We start from the raw sequence: 13,431 nt of genomic DNA on the forward strand, positions 1-13,431 counted from the left end.
CAAATGGTAATCAGAAGATGGAAAGATGGATCCATCTGTACGGCCCGTCCAAACTAAACACGCATTGAGGGAGGTGATACTGATTTAATCAGGGCTAGAGAGACGGTGTCCTCTCTGAAGAGACCAAGTCTGGTTTTTATTGAAGAATCACAGTTTGCTTTGACAGGTCTTGCTGAGACATCGACCGTACAGTGGGAATAACATACCCTTTGAAACACTGACGGACTGTGGAGAGAAAAATAAAAAAACACAATATAGAGGAGAGAGATGGATCAAGGGCTTTGATTGTTTTGAGGAGATGTAATTTTTAAGCCTGCCATCATTTGCTCACCCTCATGTCATTCCAAAACCAATATGACTTTCTTTATTTTGTGGAATGCAAAATAAAAATATTTTGTATAATTTTCAGGTTTTTTTCATTCAATAAAAGCATGTTGTAACTAGAGTCTGTCAAGCTCCAAAAAGGACAAAAAGCAGCATAAAAGTACTATCAAAATAGTGAACTGATGTACTATATTCCCAAGTTTTATAAAGCAATGATTTATTGAAAAATATAAGCTTTTAAATATTGAAACAATTATACACTTTATAAACACTTAATAGAAAATAGTTTCCATAAATAAATTCTTTATTTTAATTTATTTAATTTATTTTTTTCCAGTAATTTTGTTGTGTGTTTTTGTTATTTTTCTATTTTTTTAAGTTTATTTTTATTTTAGTTTCAGTTCAGTTTTAGTTAGGGTTTGTAATTTTAGTGCTCCAACTTAAATTTACTTCAGTTAGTTGCCAAGGCAAAATGTACTATTTTATTTTATTTTATTTTATTTTATTTTATTTTATTTTATTTTATTTTATTTTATTTTATTTTATTTTATTTTATTTTATTTTATTTTATTTTATTTTATTTTATTTTATTTTATTTTATTTTTATTTTTATTTTATTTTATAGTTTTCAACACATGTGAGCACTATACTATTTCTGAAACTGTTTAAAGTATTTGTCTCAGTCTCTTTTTATTTGTCGTTCTTTCAGGGTGGTGGTTTGATGCTTGCGGTCTGTCCAACCTCAATGGAATCTACTACACCGTGGGTCACAACATCCGCAAACTCAATGGCATTAAGTGGCATCACTTCCGAGGACCCAGCTATTCGCTCCAGTCCACTTCCATGATGATCCGTCCAGCTGATTTCTGACGTGAATAAATTAGCATTGCCGCAAGCTTCTCACATCGACAATGACAGGACTTAAAGCGCTTGCTTTGGGGCATAGAAGCAACAAGGTGGAGACAAATAAAGATATCATTTAATGGATGGACGGTGGTGTTTTTACTGCAAATCCAAGAGCTGGAGTGGAGAAAAGCGATCAGACTGAAAATTCATTACTATGCCACAATTTTCTTTTTTACACATGCAAACACGTTTCTCCTTCACAGCTACTCTGGTCTGAATTCATGTGTGGCTTATAACCTGAAACACTCTCAGCGATGGTGACTCTCATGGTGTCAGAACGCGGATCATCGATGTGGCATAATGTAATTCCAAAGGAAAACCTTTCGACCTTAATGAGTCTGATTCTGGAACTGTTCTAGATGTTCCAGAGGAATAACCTTAATTTCCAAGAGGTTGTATTCTATTTTGTAAAAGATAATAGCTGTTAACTACTTAGCGAGGCAGCTGACTAGTTACACTACCATTCAAAAACTTGAGGTTGGTAAGATTTTTTATGTTTTTGAAAGAAGTCTCTTATGGTCACCAAGACTGCATTTATTTGATCAAAAATACAGTAAAACATTATTATAATTTAAAATAACTGCTTGAATATACTATTTTAATATTTTTAATGAATTTTCAGCATCATTACTCCAGTTTTCAGTGTCACATGATCCTTCAGAAATCATTCTAATATGCTGATTTGCTGCTCAAGAAACATTTCTCAGTATTATCAATGTTGAAAATTGTTGTGCTGCTTAACATTTTTGTGGAAATCAGATACATTTTTCTTTCAGGATTCTTTGATAAATAGAAAAATCAACAGCATTTATTTGAAATAGAAATCTTTTATAATATTATAAATGTCTTTACTGTCAATTTTAATCTATTTAATGCATCCTTCCTGAATAAAAGTGTTAATTTCTTTAAAAATATATATTACTGACCCCAGACTTTTAAATGGTAGTGTATTAGCAAGTCAGCAGGTTAGACTGACACATTGCATAATTTTATGTATATTTTTAATAACTGGATATTTTTAATATTTTGCATCTCTTTCTTTTTTTAGTCGTTTTTAGGCCTGAAACATACTCTGAACAAGCATGTGAATGCAAACGCTTCTCCAATGTGTCATAATTCATTTAATGAGACTAAATTCTATTTGTTTAATGTGTGTCATATTCTTAACATTGCTGTAGGATGCTATTAGTAGGCTTGAGCATAAACTATCTTGTTTATGGTCTTGACGGAGCAACATCAGAAAGGAGATCTTGCTGGGCAAGTTAGTTGTAGTCGGCGGGTTTGAAGGTAACTCTGTTGCCTTCTTTAGTACATACCTTTCTTAAAACAACTCAAAAGCAATGTGTTGCATTTGCCCACTTGCAGAAAGTGTGTTTCTGGTCTTATAATTGTTGTACCCATATGATTTGTATGTTTTGTATGTAAAAAAAAAGATACTATATTTTGTTTACTAATGTTTTTAAATGTGTTCTTTGTGACCTGTTGTTCCCATTTCAAAACTATATTGTCATTTTGTCATTTTTTTTTTAGGAGGATGCACTTTAAGGAGTACAGTATGACGGTCATGTGGTTAGACAGCAGATACGCTGATAGGAGTTGACTGTTCCTACAATTGTACAATATGAACAATGCTATTAGTTGCTGCTGTGGTATATACATTAATACTTTCTGACCATAAACCTTTCAACATGCATTATTACTTTCTGACCATGAACCTTTCATCACATATCATCACAGTTTGATGATAAACCCTGCAGATCAGTTCTGGAGGTAAACTGGATAACAGCTTTTCAATAGGTCGAGGTTTATTTTACTATTCTGAACTAAAAGTTGAAGACGCCAAAGGCTTTCCTGTCTTTTTGTGGTTCGAGCTTCCTAGTTCATACAGTGTTTTTATTTAACTGAATTCCAGTTTTCTGCCAAAAACAGCAGGAGCATATGGAAGACATTCTCTCTTGATCAGTCTTTATTCACATTTTATAAAATGTCAGTTTGTCATGTCAGATATTCTTTTTTTTTTTTTTGGTTTTGTTTTAAGAGGTCTACATGACCAATAAAGTGCTTCTTATATGGATATCTGGTGCATTCTTTTGGTCACATGTGTCTTAATCGGTTTCATACTGCAGCATATCATCTGATATTTCACTGGAGTCAAACTGTTAACATTTTATTTATAGTATATTTATTTGAATAAATTATGATTGATCTTTAATTAATATATTCAGACTGAATAGAGTTATAGAGGTATAATGCTAACAGGGAATGCATTAATAGAATATTAATTCAAAGTATTATCTATCGTTCGTGGAATGCTTTATCCCTGAAACGTTTTAATTTGACATTCATTTAACATTTTTTAAATGTTACTTTGTTTCAGAATGTTCAAAGAACATTCAAAAGTAACATTTCCATAATGTTTGAAAAACGATCGGTTACACTTTACTTGAAGGGGTGTGCATAGTCATGACATGACACATGTCATGAATATGAGGGGTTTTTATGCATGTTTATGATAACTGTCATTAAGTGTCATTCACTCAGTTAATGCAATGATGACACTGTTTGAGATGTCTTTGTTATGGGCTAGGGTTAGGGGTAGGTCAAATAATGTCATCTTTGCATTAAAAATGACATAACTGAGTGAATGACACTTAATGACAGTTGTCATAAACATGCATGAAAACCCTTCATATTCATGACATGTGTCATGTCATGATTATGAAGGTGTCATATCAGTCTTATGCACACCCCTTATTTATTGGTTTATTTAATAGGGACCATGCATATTCATGAACATTGTTGTATAAAAAAAATACACCATGTAAATATGCCAGAATTAGTAACAATAACTACTTTTCATCTGCAGTCCCTAGGCAGGTAACAAAACTAACAAGGACAACCACCAATAATACAACATTCATTCACTATAAATGAAAAGGTACACATAGTGACGACATATAAATTGACAACAAAAACAAACAAAAATACATAATGGAAGAAACATTGTTCATCCACCTCTATACTGCATTCAATTTAACAGTGAAAATGTACGTTTGAAATTGTCAAAACTTAAAAATGTATGTCTTTCTAAAAATAAATTCCTTCAAGTAAAGTGTTACCAAATGATCAAATGGAGTGATACATTCACAACCAATACGTTTTTAAAACGTTCAGGGGGGAAACATTTTCATTACTCAATGTTTCATAATGTAAACATATTCATGATGAACATCTTGCGAGCTAAAGGGGGGCTTTGTGGAACCAAATGTTGTAATTACAAATTCTGCCAGCAGGGACAAACTGCATGCATGTGTAACCTATAAATTTTTACTTTTTTTTTTTTTGTTGTATTTTTTATTTTTTTTTATAGAATTTCAATGTTTTTATACAAGCTACATATATCTAAGATGTGCACAAGACGTGTGAGAAGCTTGAGACAAATAACTATCTATAGATATGCCCTAAAAATGACCTAAAAATCTCATTTACTTGCAAACACAAGAAGCAAAGACTGGAAATGTTGGACTTTAGTTAATCTTGCTAACAGCATTCAAACACGTGCGGTAGCAAAACCATAGACATAATAAATACCATAATAATAAATAGTATGCCAATTATTATGTCTATGAGCCAAACTGGCAGCTGTTTTGATGAGCAGTTATTCTCTAGCTCCATCTGCTGACCAGCCCTGTCTCGTTAAGTATATAGGCTACTCTTATGTTATCAGTTTTAGCACAGCGTTTGCCACATTGAAATGACCTCTTATTCTAAATGTTTATGAAGTGTTTTTTTCTATATCAGTTTCAACAGTGTGTTCAAAACCCTCTTAGCTCTTTTATATCATTCACTTTCTCTTGTTCCTTTTCTCTCTCCTTCTCGCCCTCCCTTCCTCCGACGACCTCGATTCTGTCTCTTTTTTTGCTCTAGCCCTCCGGCTCTTGTTCCTCTGGAGAAGCTAGAGGGAAATCTAGGTTATGATGTCTAAACAACAGAAACTTCTCTTAGGTTATTGTAGACAGTCACAGTTCATTTCTATTTGACTAATATTTATCTTTACAATACATATATTTAACAAGATGCCAAGATATAGGAAACAAGATATTCCATGATGTTCAGACGGTCAGACTTCACCAGTAGAGGGCAGATGGTGACAGCGGTTTATTAGTAAAGGTAAAATGACCAAAGATGACCAGGGTCACTGGTGTTATGAGGTACGTTTTCATTTGCCCATCGTGTGCCTTAATAAATGGTATAAAATATGCATAAGCATGCACATATTAAAGATGGAATCATATTAATTAGGTTTTTAATCACAATTTAAAAAAACTTTAAATAAGTGTACTTTTTAATATAGGTTTGAGCAGAAACTTTTGTTTTGTTTTGTTTCTGTTATATCCCCAAAAGCTGCACTTCTAACATGAAAAGCTTGTAGTTTATGAGCCAATATTTGCAGTAGAGGTTTCTTCATTTGTTTCTCTCTTTAATCAAACTAGTTCAAGGAAAAAAATTTCCACTGTGAATATTGTTTAAACTGATCATTAATGTATTTTCCCCTGTGTCCTCAACATGACTTTACATCCTGATGGTCTTTTGAAATATCCCTTTAAATAGCAAAAGCTATGTCTTAATGGCATCGTCTTCCAGGAAGTGACATTATTTTGGAGGGAAACCAACAGTGCAAACATTAGTGAGTATTAGCGACTTATTTGATGACTTCGGTAATGTTTTGTGGTGTTAGTTATTTTGTTTCACTCTAATACAGCCCATGCTGTTTGATTAAATTATGGAAGGTTGATATTTTTTATTTTCTTGCTATTGTGTGTGTGTGTGTGTGTGTGTGTGTGTGTGTGTGTATTAATTAAGCTTAACCAGAGTGTACAATAGTTTTGATAATTTGCAGTATAGCACTTACAATGGACTTATATTTAGCATAACATGCTTAAATATGTACTTTAAGTGCAAGACCCGATAAGTTAAGAATACTCAAAACATTTGAGGAAACTTATTGCCTCAAAACATTTGAGAAAACGAACTAAATTTTTTTAAGTTAGTAGAGCTTAAAATTTTTATGACAAGTGAGAGCCATGGCTGAGAGCCATGGGAGCCAATCCAAGCCTCACTTCCATGATCCCACCCTACTCATCACAATGATAATTATATACAACTTGCTTCTATAAACAGCACCTTCATTCAGATCTTTATAGTTAAGTGCTAGCTTGCAACAGCACACTGGCATGCTAATGTAGTTATCTAAAAGACTCACGACACACTTGCATGTAAATAGTCAAACAACATGCAGTATATATAGTTTTTAAGTTTTATTATCCATCCTCAACCTAACCACAGGCTCTACTCTTCACCACAATGGTAACACTACAAAACCAACATAACAGAAATCTATGTAAATCTTAACATAACACAACATTTATGTTAATCTTGTGCAAAAACACACAAAATAACACTTAATTTAATTATTTTCCTTGTTGTCTGATGCAAAGCATGCTGGGAACTAGAAAACGCAATCATTTTAAGTTCACCTTACTACAACAACATTTTGAGTTTACAGAACTTATTTCAATTAAGTTGAATGAACTTTCATTATTATTTGAGTGAAATTAACTCATTTCATTTCATTCATTTCACTGTTGAGTTTTACAGTGTGTTTATATTCATTCTTCCATCCAAAGTTTACATGGTCATAATGAGATTTGAAATATTAGCATGTTAAGTTAAGTCATGATGTATTGTCAAGTATGATGACCCATACTCGAAATGGTGCTCTGCATTTAACCCATCCAAGTGCACACACACAGCAGTGAGTAGTGAACAAATGCACACACACACACACACACACACACACACACACACACACACACACACACACACACACACACACACACACACGCACACACACACACACGCACACACACCCAGAGCAGTGGGCAGCCTTGCTCCAGCACCTTAGTCATGGTATTGAAGGTAACCTTCAAGTTACAAGCCCAACTCCCTAACCATTAGGCCACAACTCCCCAGTTAGGGTACTACATATGTTTGAATTTTGTGACTACACTTTTGATAGGGTATGTATATTACACTCAAAAAATGATTTTATAATACTGTTCACTTTATTTAAACAATTCATTTTAATTTAACACCATTGTATTAGATTTCTCTTTCAAACACAGTTGCATTGTGGTAAACTGACTTGAAACACTTATGCTTTGGTTCAACTAAATGTTTTCAGTTTGAAAGAACATGTATCAGTTAAGTAGATCATTTGGTGCTTTTTCAGTTTACTTAAATCAAGTTAACCTAACACAATTATTTTCTACCACATTACTTAATCCATTTGAGTTACAATACATATATGATTTTAGTTGTGTTAAAGTATCATTATATAATCTAGGAACAGGATTTCCACTTCCCATCATGCTTTGCACGGGGCTGGATAAGAAGAGTAAATGTTCAAATAAAATGTTATTTTATGCATCTTTTCTCAAGATGATACAATGGGGATACATAATAATGTTAAATGCTCTTTTATGTTTGTATGTAAGAGAGTTTCTGTTATGTTAGTGTTTTGGGGGGTTACCATTGTAGGGAAGTGTAGAGCATGTGCTTGGGTTGAGGACCTGCTAACAAAAATTAATGTTGTTTTAATAAAAGTAAAAAAAATAAAAAAACTAGTTTGGGCATGGCATGGATGTAACAACCATCTTCTGGCTAACTCCTAACAATAAGAGCTATATTTAGCGTGTTTAGTATGTGTCATAAATGGCAGCTCCATCAAAAATGATTTTACCGTGAAATAAATCAGTTTATTTATGGACAGTGGTTCCACATAAGGGAACATGTTATCTTTACTCAAATACTTTAGTTAGGATTAACTTACTTGATTGAAGTTATTTGGACATGGTTGTTTAAGTTTACTCAGTTCAGTTTAGTTCATCATACATTATGTATTTGAGTAGAGATAACATGTTTCTGTTATGTGGAACCAATGTCCATAATTGAATTAAGTTAGTTTAAAGTATCTTTTTTTTTTGGAGTGTAACATGTATCCTGGTGCAGTACCTTTTTCATAAACTTCCATTTTAAGTGTCATACTGTAAACGTGAATCTTGCTTGTTTGTTTACATACTGAGAAGCGAGTCTAAATGATTTCCTGCTGCCAATAGAGCTTATAACTGGTAGTGAGGGGGTAATATTTTTTTAACCTTAATTTAGCCAGGTAGCAACTAGTAAATGAATGCAAGCACAATTCATTGTCACTGATGTCCCATATGCCATTAACATGGAAAACTGTCTGCAATGTTGGCATGCTAAACGCTTTTCCAAAACAGTGGTTGGTAATACAGCTGTCCTGTCCCATCATTCTTAACGCAGGGGGTCTGTAAATGCACTCAGCTTTAGCTATTCTAGATTGATCGTAAACATTCTAGCTCAGGGAGGCTGAGGATACCGAGACTATGCTGCTGTTTGGATCTATTTCTGTGTGGTTTAATGTATCATGGCTGCTTTGATGTTAGTTTGTTTTTTTATGCATTCATATGTGCATGCGAGGCATAATTGTAGAATTGGATAATGGCGTTATACTGTCTGCTTCTGTAAGTGCATTAATTTTAGTATTAAAACATATGAAGTTGTACATATATTTTTATCTTTTCATGTCAGGCCTATTTAAGAGTTTAAAAAAGTACCATTGTTTTATCATGTAAATGGTATTTGAAAATAAGAAATAATATAAATATCATGTACTTGACATATAAATGAAATAGAGTATATAGTATAGCCTATATCAATTGTACTTCAAAGAATACAGTTGCATTACCATACAATCATGTATAAGCATCATGGTAGAATTATGGTACTTTTTTTAGCCAATGTATATTGGAAATACTTGTGTACGTGCCCCTGGTAGTGCTATAGTACTTTTTCTTATAAATGGATGTTATTGAACCATCAGACTGTGCTATAAATGTGATGTCACTACAGTCTAAAATCAATAACTTATTAGGGCTTCACTACTGACAAACTGATTCATTAGGGTTAAATTATACATGAATCATGCTGGATATCTCACTGGATAGGAAAATCTAGTTAATTTGCTAATAAATTAACATATATGACGTGTTAGAGTGAATAAATGGATGGTTGGTAGTATTTAAATAGTGCTGGTGTCCATACCATGACAGTGACAGAATTGCGTGTACATTACAGAGATGCCATCTGCATATATTTGCTAACTTTTGTTAACTGTGGTCAGATTTTGTATGTTGTTACATGGATCAGCGTAATGGCTGTGTTTATTTGAAACACAGTGTTCTTGGTAATGTTAATAACCTCGGCACATACTGTTTGATATTTAAAAGAGTGTAACAGAGCACACATATAATTAAACATGATGAAGTAAACACATGTTATGGATAACATTATACGATTTATTAAAATTATTTTGTGCTGTGCTGTATTTTTCTTGTAGTGTCTGTACGTTTTCTGAGGTAATACTAGACATGACACTATTTTTAAATTGAACATTTGTCCCCCTCACCTTTCACAACATGTTTCCAATCTACTGTCCAAGTGGTTATAAAGTAAATATATGCAGGGGCTATTACAGGCAAATCGATAAATCATTCAGATTATGCGGAGGCCTCTGCGGGGCAACATGACAGACTCACAGTGTGTCATACAAACACAGACACATGTGATCTCACTCGCAGGTGAATCTCACGTCTGTCAAGAACATGTTTGATCAAAAGAAAGTATTAAGAAATTGTACTTTGCAGAAAATGAAGCCTGTTTTTAGGACAGTTATGTTTTGTTTTTTTTGCATTGTGAAATTCTCAATGCCGTAATGCAAAATAAATAAATAATAATCATTACTGTATAAGATTCACTGGTTCATTTACTTATTTAATTTATCAAATTTATATATATTTATATATTAAATAATCTATAATATTATGTCAATGATGCTAGAATAACAATACAAAGACACATAATTGCAAATATTTTTTAGTTTTAGTAGTTTTACCATAGTACTAACATGGTAATTTCTGGACCAATAAAAAAAGCTTTTACATTTTATTTGTTTGCTTATTTTAATTTTTTTATTGCATTGAATTGCACTGCATTGTATTATTATCACTGTACCATGGTACTATAGTTTTTCTGTGAAAATTATTGAAACTAAAATCTGGCTTGTGAACTGATAATATTTAATCCAAATCATTGGAAGTGTGGCGGTAACAAACCTCCATCTTCATGTGGGGCGATGAAGTTTTCTTCACATGGCTATACCATTAAACTGGATGTGTAATTCTAGATAATCTTCAGAGAAAATGAAAACGACAACATATATAACATATCATGATAAGTCCATCAAAAAGACAAATTATTTGTAGCATTTTCCCGCTTTTGCTTTCCTACAAATTGCTTTTGATCAGCACACTGTGACAGGCCGCAGATTTTAAGCAAGAGAATTTCTTCAGTGTTACACAGGAAGCAACGGTTGCAAAAGGCTAAATCTGTATGTGAAAAAGAAAAATGGCATGCATGATAATCTGTCAAATCTCATCAGACGTATTCAACAAAGCACAATCAGTGACTTCAGTCTGCATGCGGTCGGGGGTCGCGACACACTCGCGATTCAGACCTGATTGCATCTATTGATATGAGAAAGACAAGCAGGAAAGCAATAGACAAAAAACGGATTCGAGATTCAAAACGAGAGGGTGGGGGGTATGGGGAGGTGAGAAGGAAAAATGGAGAGGGAGGGTTTATTTTAGAGCATGTGCGTCTTGAGCAGGTGCTGGCTGCGTGCTGAGAGTGTCTGAGGACAGTTTGAGTATCTGATCTGAGTCATACTCAGAAATGACTCACAAACCACACCAGTCCTCATCAACATACACAGAAAGACAGAGAGAGGATGGACGTCTTGGTGTCTTTTAACACCTCTCGCAGTACCTGGTGACTCTTCTGTAAGCTTTGTATTTCTGGTTTGTTCATTCAGACTCACTGGATGGCTAAATTAGGTGGTCCGTGTGGTAAAATTGTATCTACTTCTTGAGCGCTCTGAGAATGAAGTTCTGGTTTAAGAATACAACTGCAATTCCAAACACCTAGCCTTACAGAATTACAGTATCAGATGGCACTGTCTACTTTGACTATAATATTAGGCTACAGCAGTACTGTGGCAGTACTTTTTACAAGAAAATACTATTTCAGTGTTTCTACTTTAAAAGTTCATGTTTAATTCAATTCTGTTGCTTTGTAATTAATTGTGAAATACTAACAATTTAGTGAAAACTGTTTCTACACCTTTTTTTTTGTGTACTTCTTCAAAAGAAAACAACTTTTGATCCATTGATACCTTTTGAAAAACATTTAAATGAATACAAATTTAGTTTTAGAACTTTTAGCAAAAATATATTTTAAATATCAGATTCTATTTAAAACTTTAGTAACTCAAGTATAGTTTTCACCATGAAAATAACCTTAGAGGCTGGCATGCATTATAAACAAACAAAAAAAAAAACAAGCAAAAATACATATATCAGTATGTATATTAACAAATGCAAAATACATATACTGTTCATGGCACGGTACTTTTATATACCATGCTACAGAACGATATAAAGAATACCACTACTTGGAAATACCTTGAAGTACTATATTAATAATAATGATAATGATGATGATGATGATTGCATCACATTATTCGACCATGACCAAAAATTATGGTAATTCCTTTTTTGTTGTTGTTAGTGAAACTACAGTTAATCTAGTTTATGAATTTTTTTAATTTAATTTAATTTTTTTTATCTAGCTTGTGAGTTGATATATTTAATTCATCTGTGTTATATGCAAAAAAAAAAAAAAAAAGAAGTAGAGTTGGTGCCTGAGAGAAAGATAAAGAAGGTATAAATGTAATGCAAGTATTATGGTGACAGCACGACAGGCATGCCATACCAAAGCTACTGACAAGGCACGGTAAAAATATTGTGGTGAATATATATAGTTCAAGGGTACTTTGTGGGTCAGGTTGTCTGTTAATAGAACAGAGGCAGAAATACAAAGTGACTTCAGCAGGTCTGTGTCATATCATTGCTAGGTGGTAACCCATTATTATTAGAGTCCAGTCATCATGTTTCCAAAACAAGAAAATAAATTCCTGCATTCATAACTTTATCCTGACAGGAATTGATACCATGACTAAAAAATGTGGTAGTACAATGGCACTTTTTTGCAAGCATGGGCTAACCACAATGTGTATACATAAATAACATTTCAAAGCATAAGGCTGTCCTTCACATCATTTAATATGAAATACTTCAAAATCAAGCATGTTTTTTGCTGGAGACAATTAGCGATACAGCTGTGTGCTAAAATGCAGGGTTGGCTTGTTTACGAGGACCAAACGGAGCGCGAGGACACTAATTGTCTCATCCAAGCTGGTTTCTAATGATACCCAAGCTGTCAAACCACTACTGCTGTGTGCGCTAAAGCTAGTCGCGCTGACATGTAGCGCTGTCAATGAAACGACTGACTACTGTGCAGGGCTAACGTCATAGCCTAGCACAGTGTTGATTAGCCCATTACTCATGGTCTGTTAATGAGATGACTGCGTGAAAGAAGAAATGATTCTATGTGCAGTTCAATCTTTGCACTAATGCCCAAGTGAGATTAGACATGCATTCAGGTTATTATAGAGTTGAATGTCGGCTCATTGCATATATTATAAAGCACATTTATTGTAATGTGTTTTTCAATGCTAATAGCTTTACCATTTGGTGTTGTGTGAGTTGTACTATACATCTAGGACAATTGAGCCTTAATAGAGTTCTCAGTTATGTTACATTTAAATATGTAAATATACAAATGTACAAATGGGATTTGAGTGGAAGGGAAGATTTTCATATAGAAATTTCAGTACAGTTATTGCCTTGGAAGAGTCAGATGGTGAGACTTGGAATGTCTGAATACAGATTTGATGTGATGTTGAAATCTCTTTCGAAACAGTAGGCAGACAAAAGTCTCGATTTGTTCTTCTTATAATTTCATTTTCGAGATTGACGATTGCAATATTAGAGCTATTATTGAGAGATCAATAAATCTCCTTTGTTATTTTCTTCCTACAGAAAGCCATTTACGTATCCGAATGAGTTAAATGTGAATCGTCTGAGGTTGTGAATGCAT

The 13,431-nt window shown here is 33.4% G+C and overlaps 1 protein-coding gene across 2 annotated transcripts in view; it reads left to right on the top strand.

Moving 5' to 3' along the window:
• The window catches only part of angpt4 (angiopoietin 4), a 61,590-nt gene extending 58,286 nt beyond the window's left edge, over positions 1-3,304 (top strand). For both annotated transcript variants that reach the window (XM_058778581.1, XM_058778580.1), the window contains one exon: positions 1,034-3,304. In XM_058778581.1, coding sequence (XP_058634564.1) covers positions 1,034-1,194 — 161 coding nt within the window. In that variant the 3' untranslated portion in view covers positions 1,195-3,304. The remainder of the gene's footprint in view (positions 1-1,033) is intronic.
• The last annotated feature ends 10,127 nt before the right edge of the window (positions 3,305-13,431 follow it).

Source organism: Onychostoma macrolepis, chromosome 06, assembly GCF_012432095.1.
Source record: "Onychostoma macrolepis isolate SWU-2019 chromosome 06, ASM1243209v1, whole genome shotgun sequence".
Taxonomy (NCBI): domain Eukaryota; kingdom Metazoa; phylum Chordata; class Actinopteri; order Cypriniformes; family Cyprinidae; genus Onychostoma; species Onychostoma macrolepis.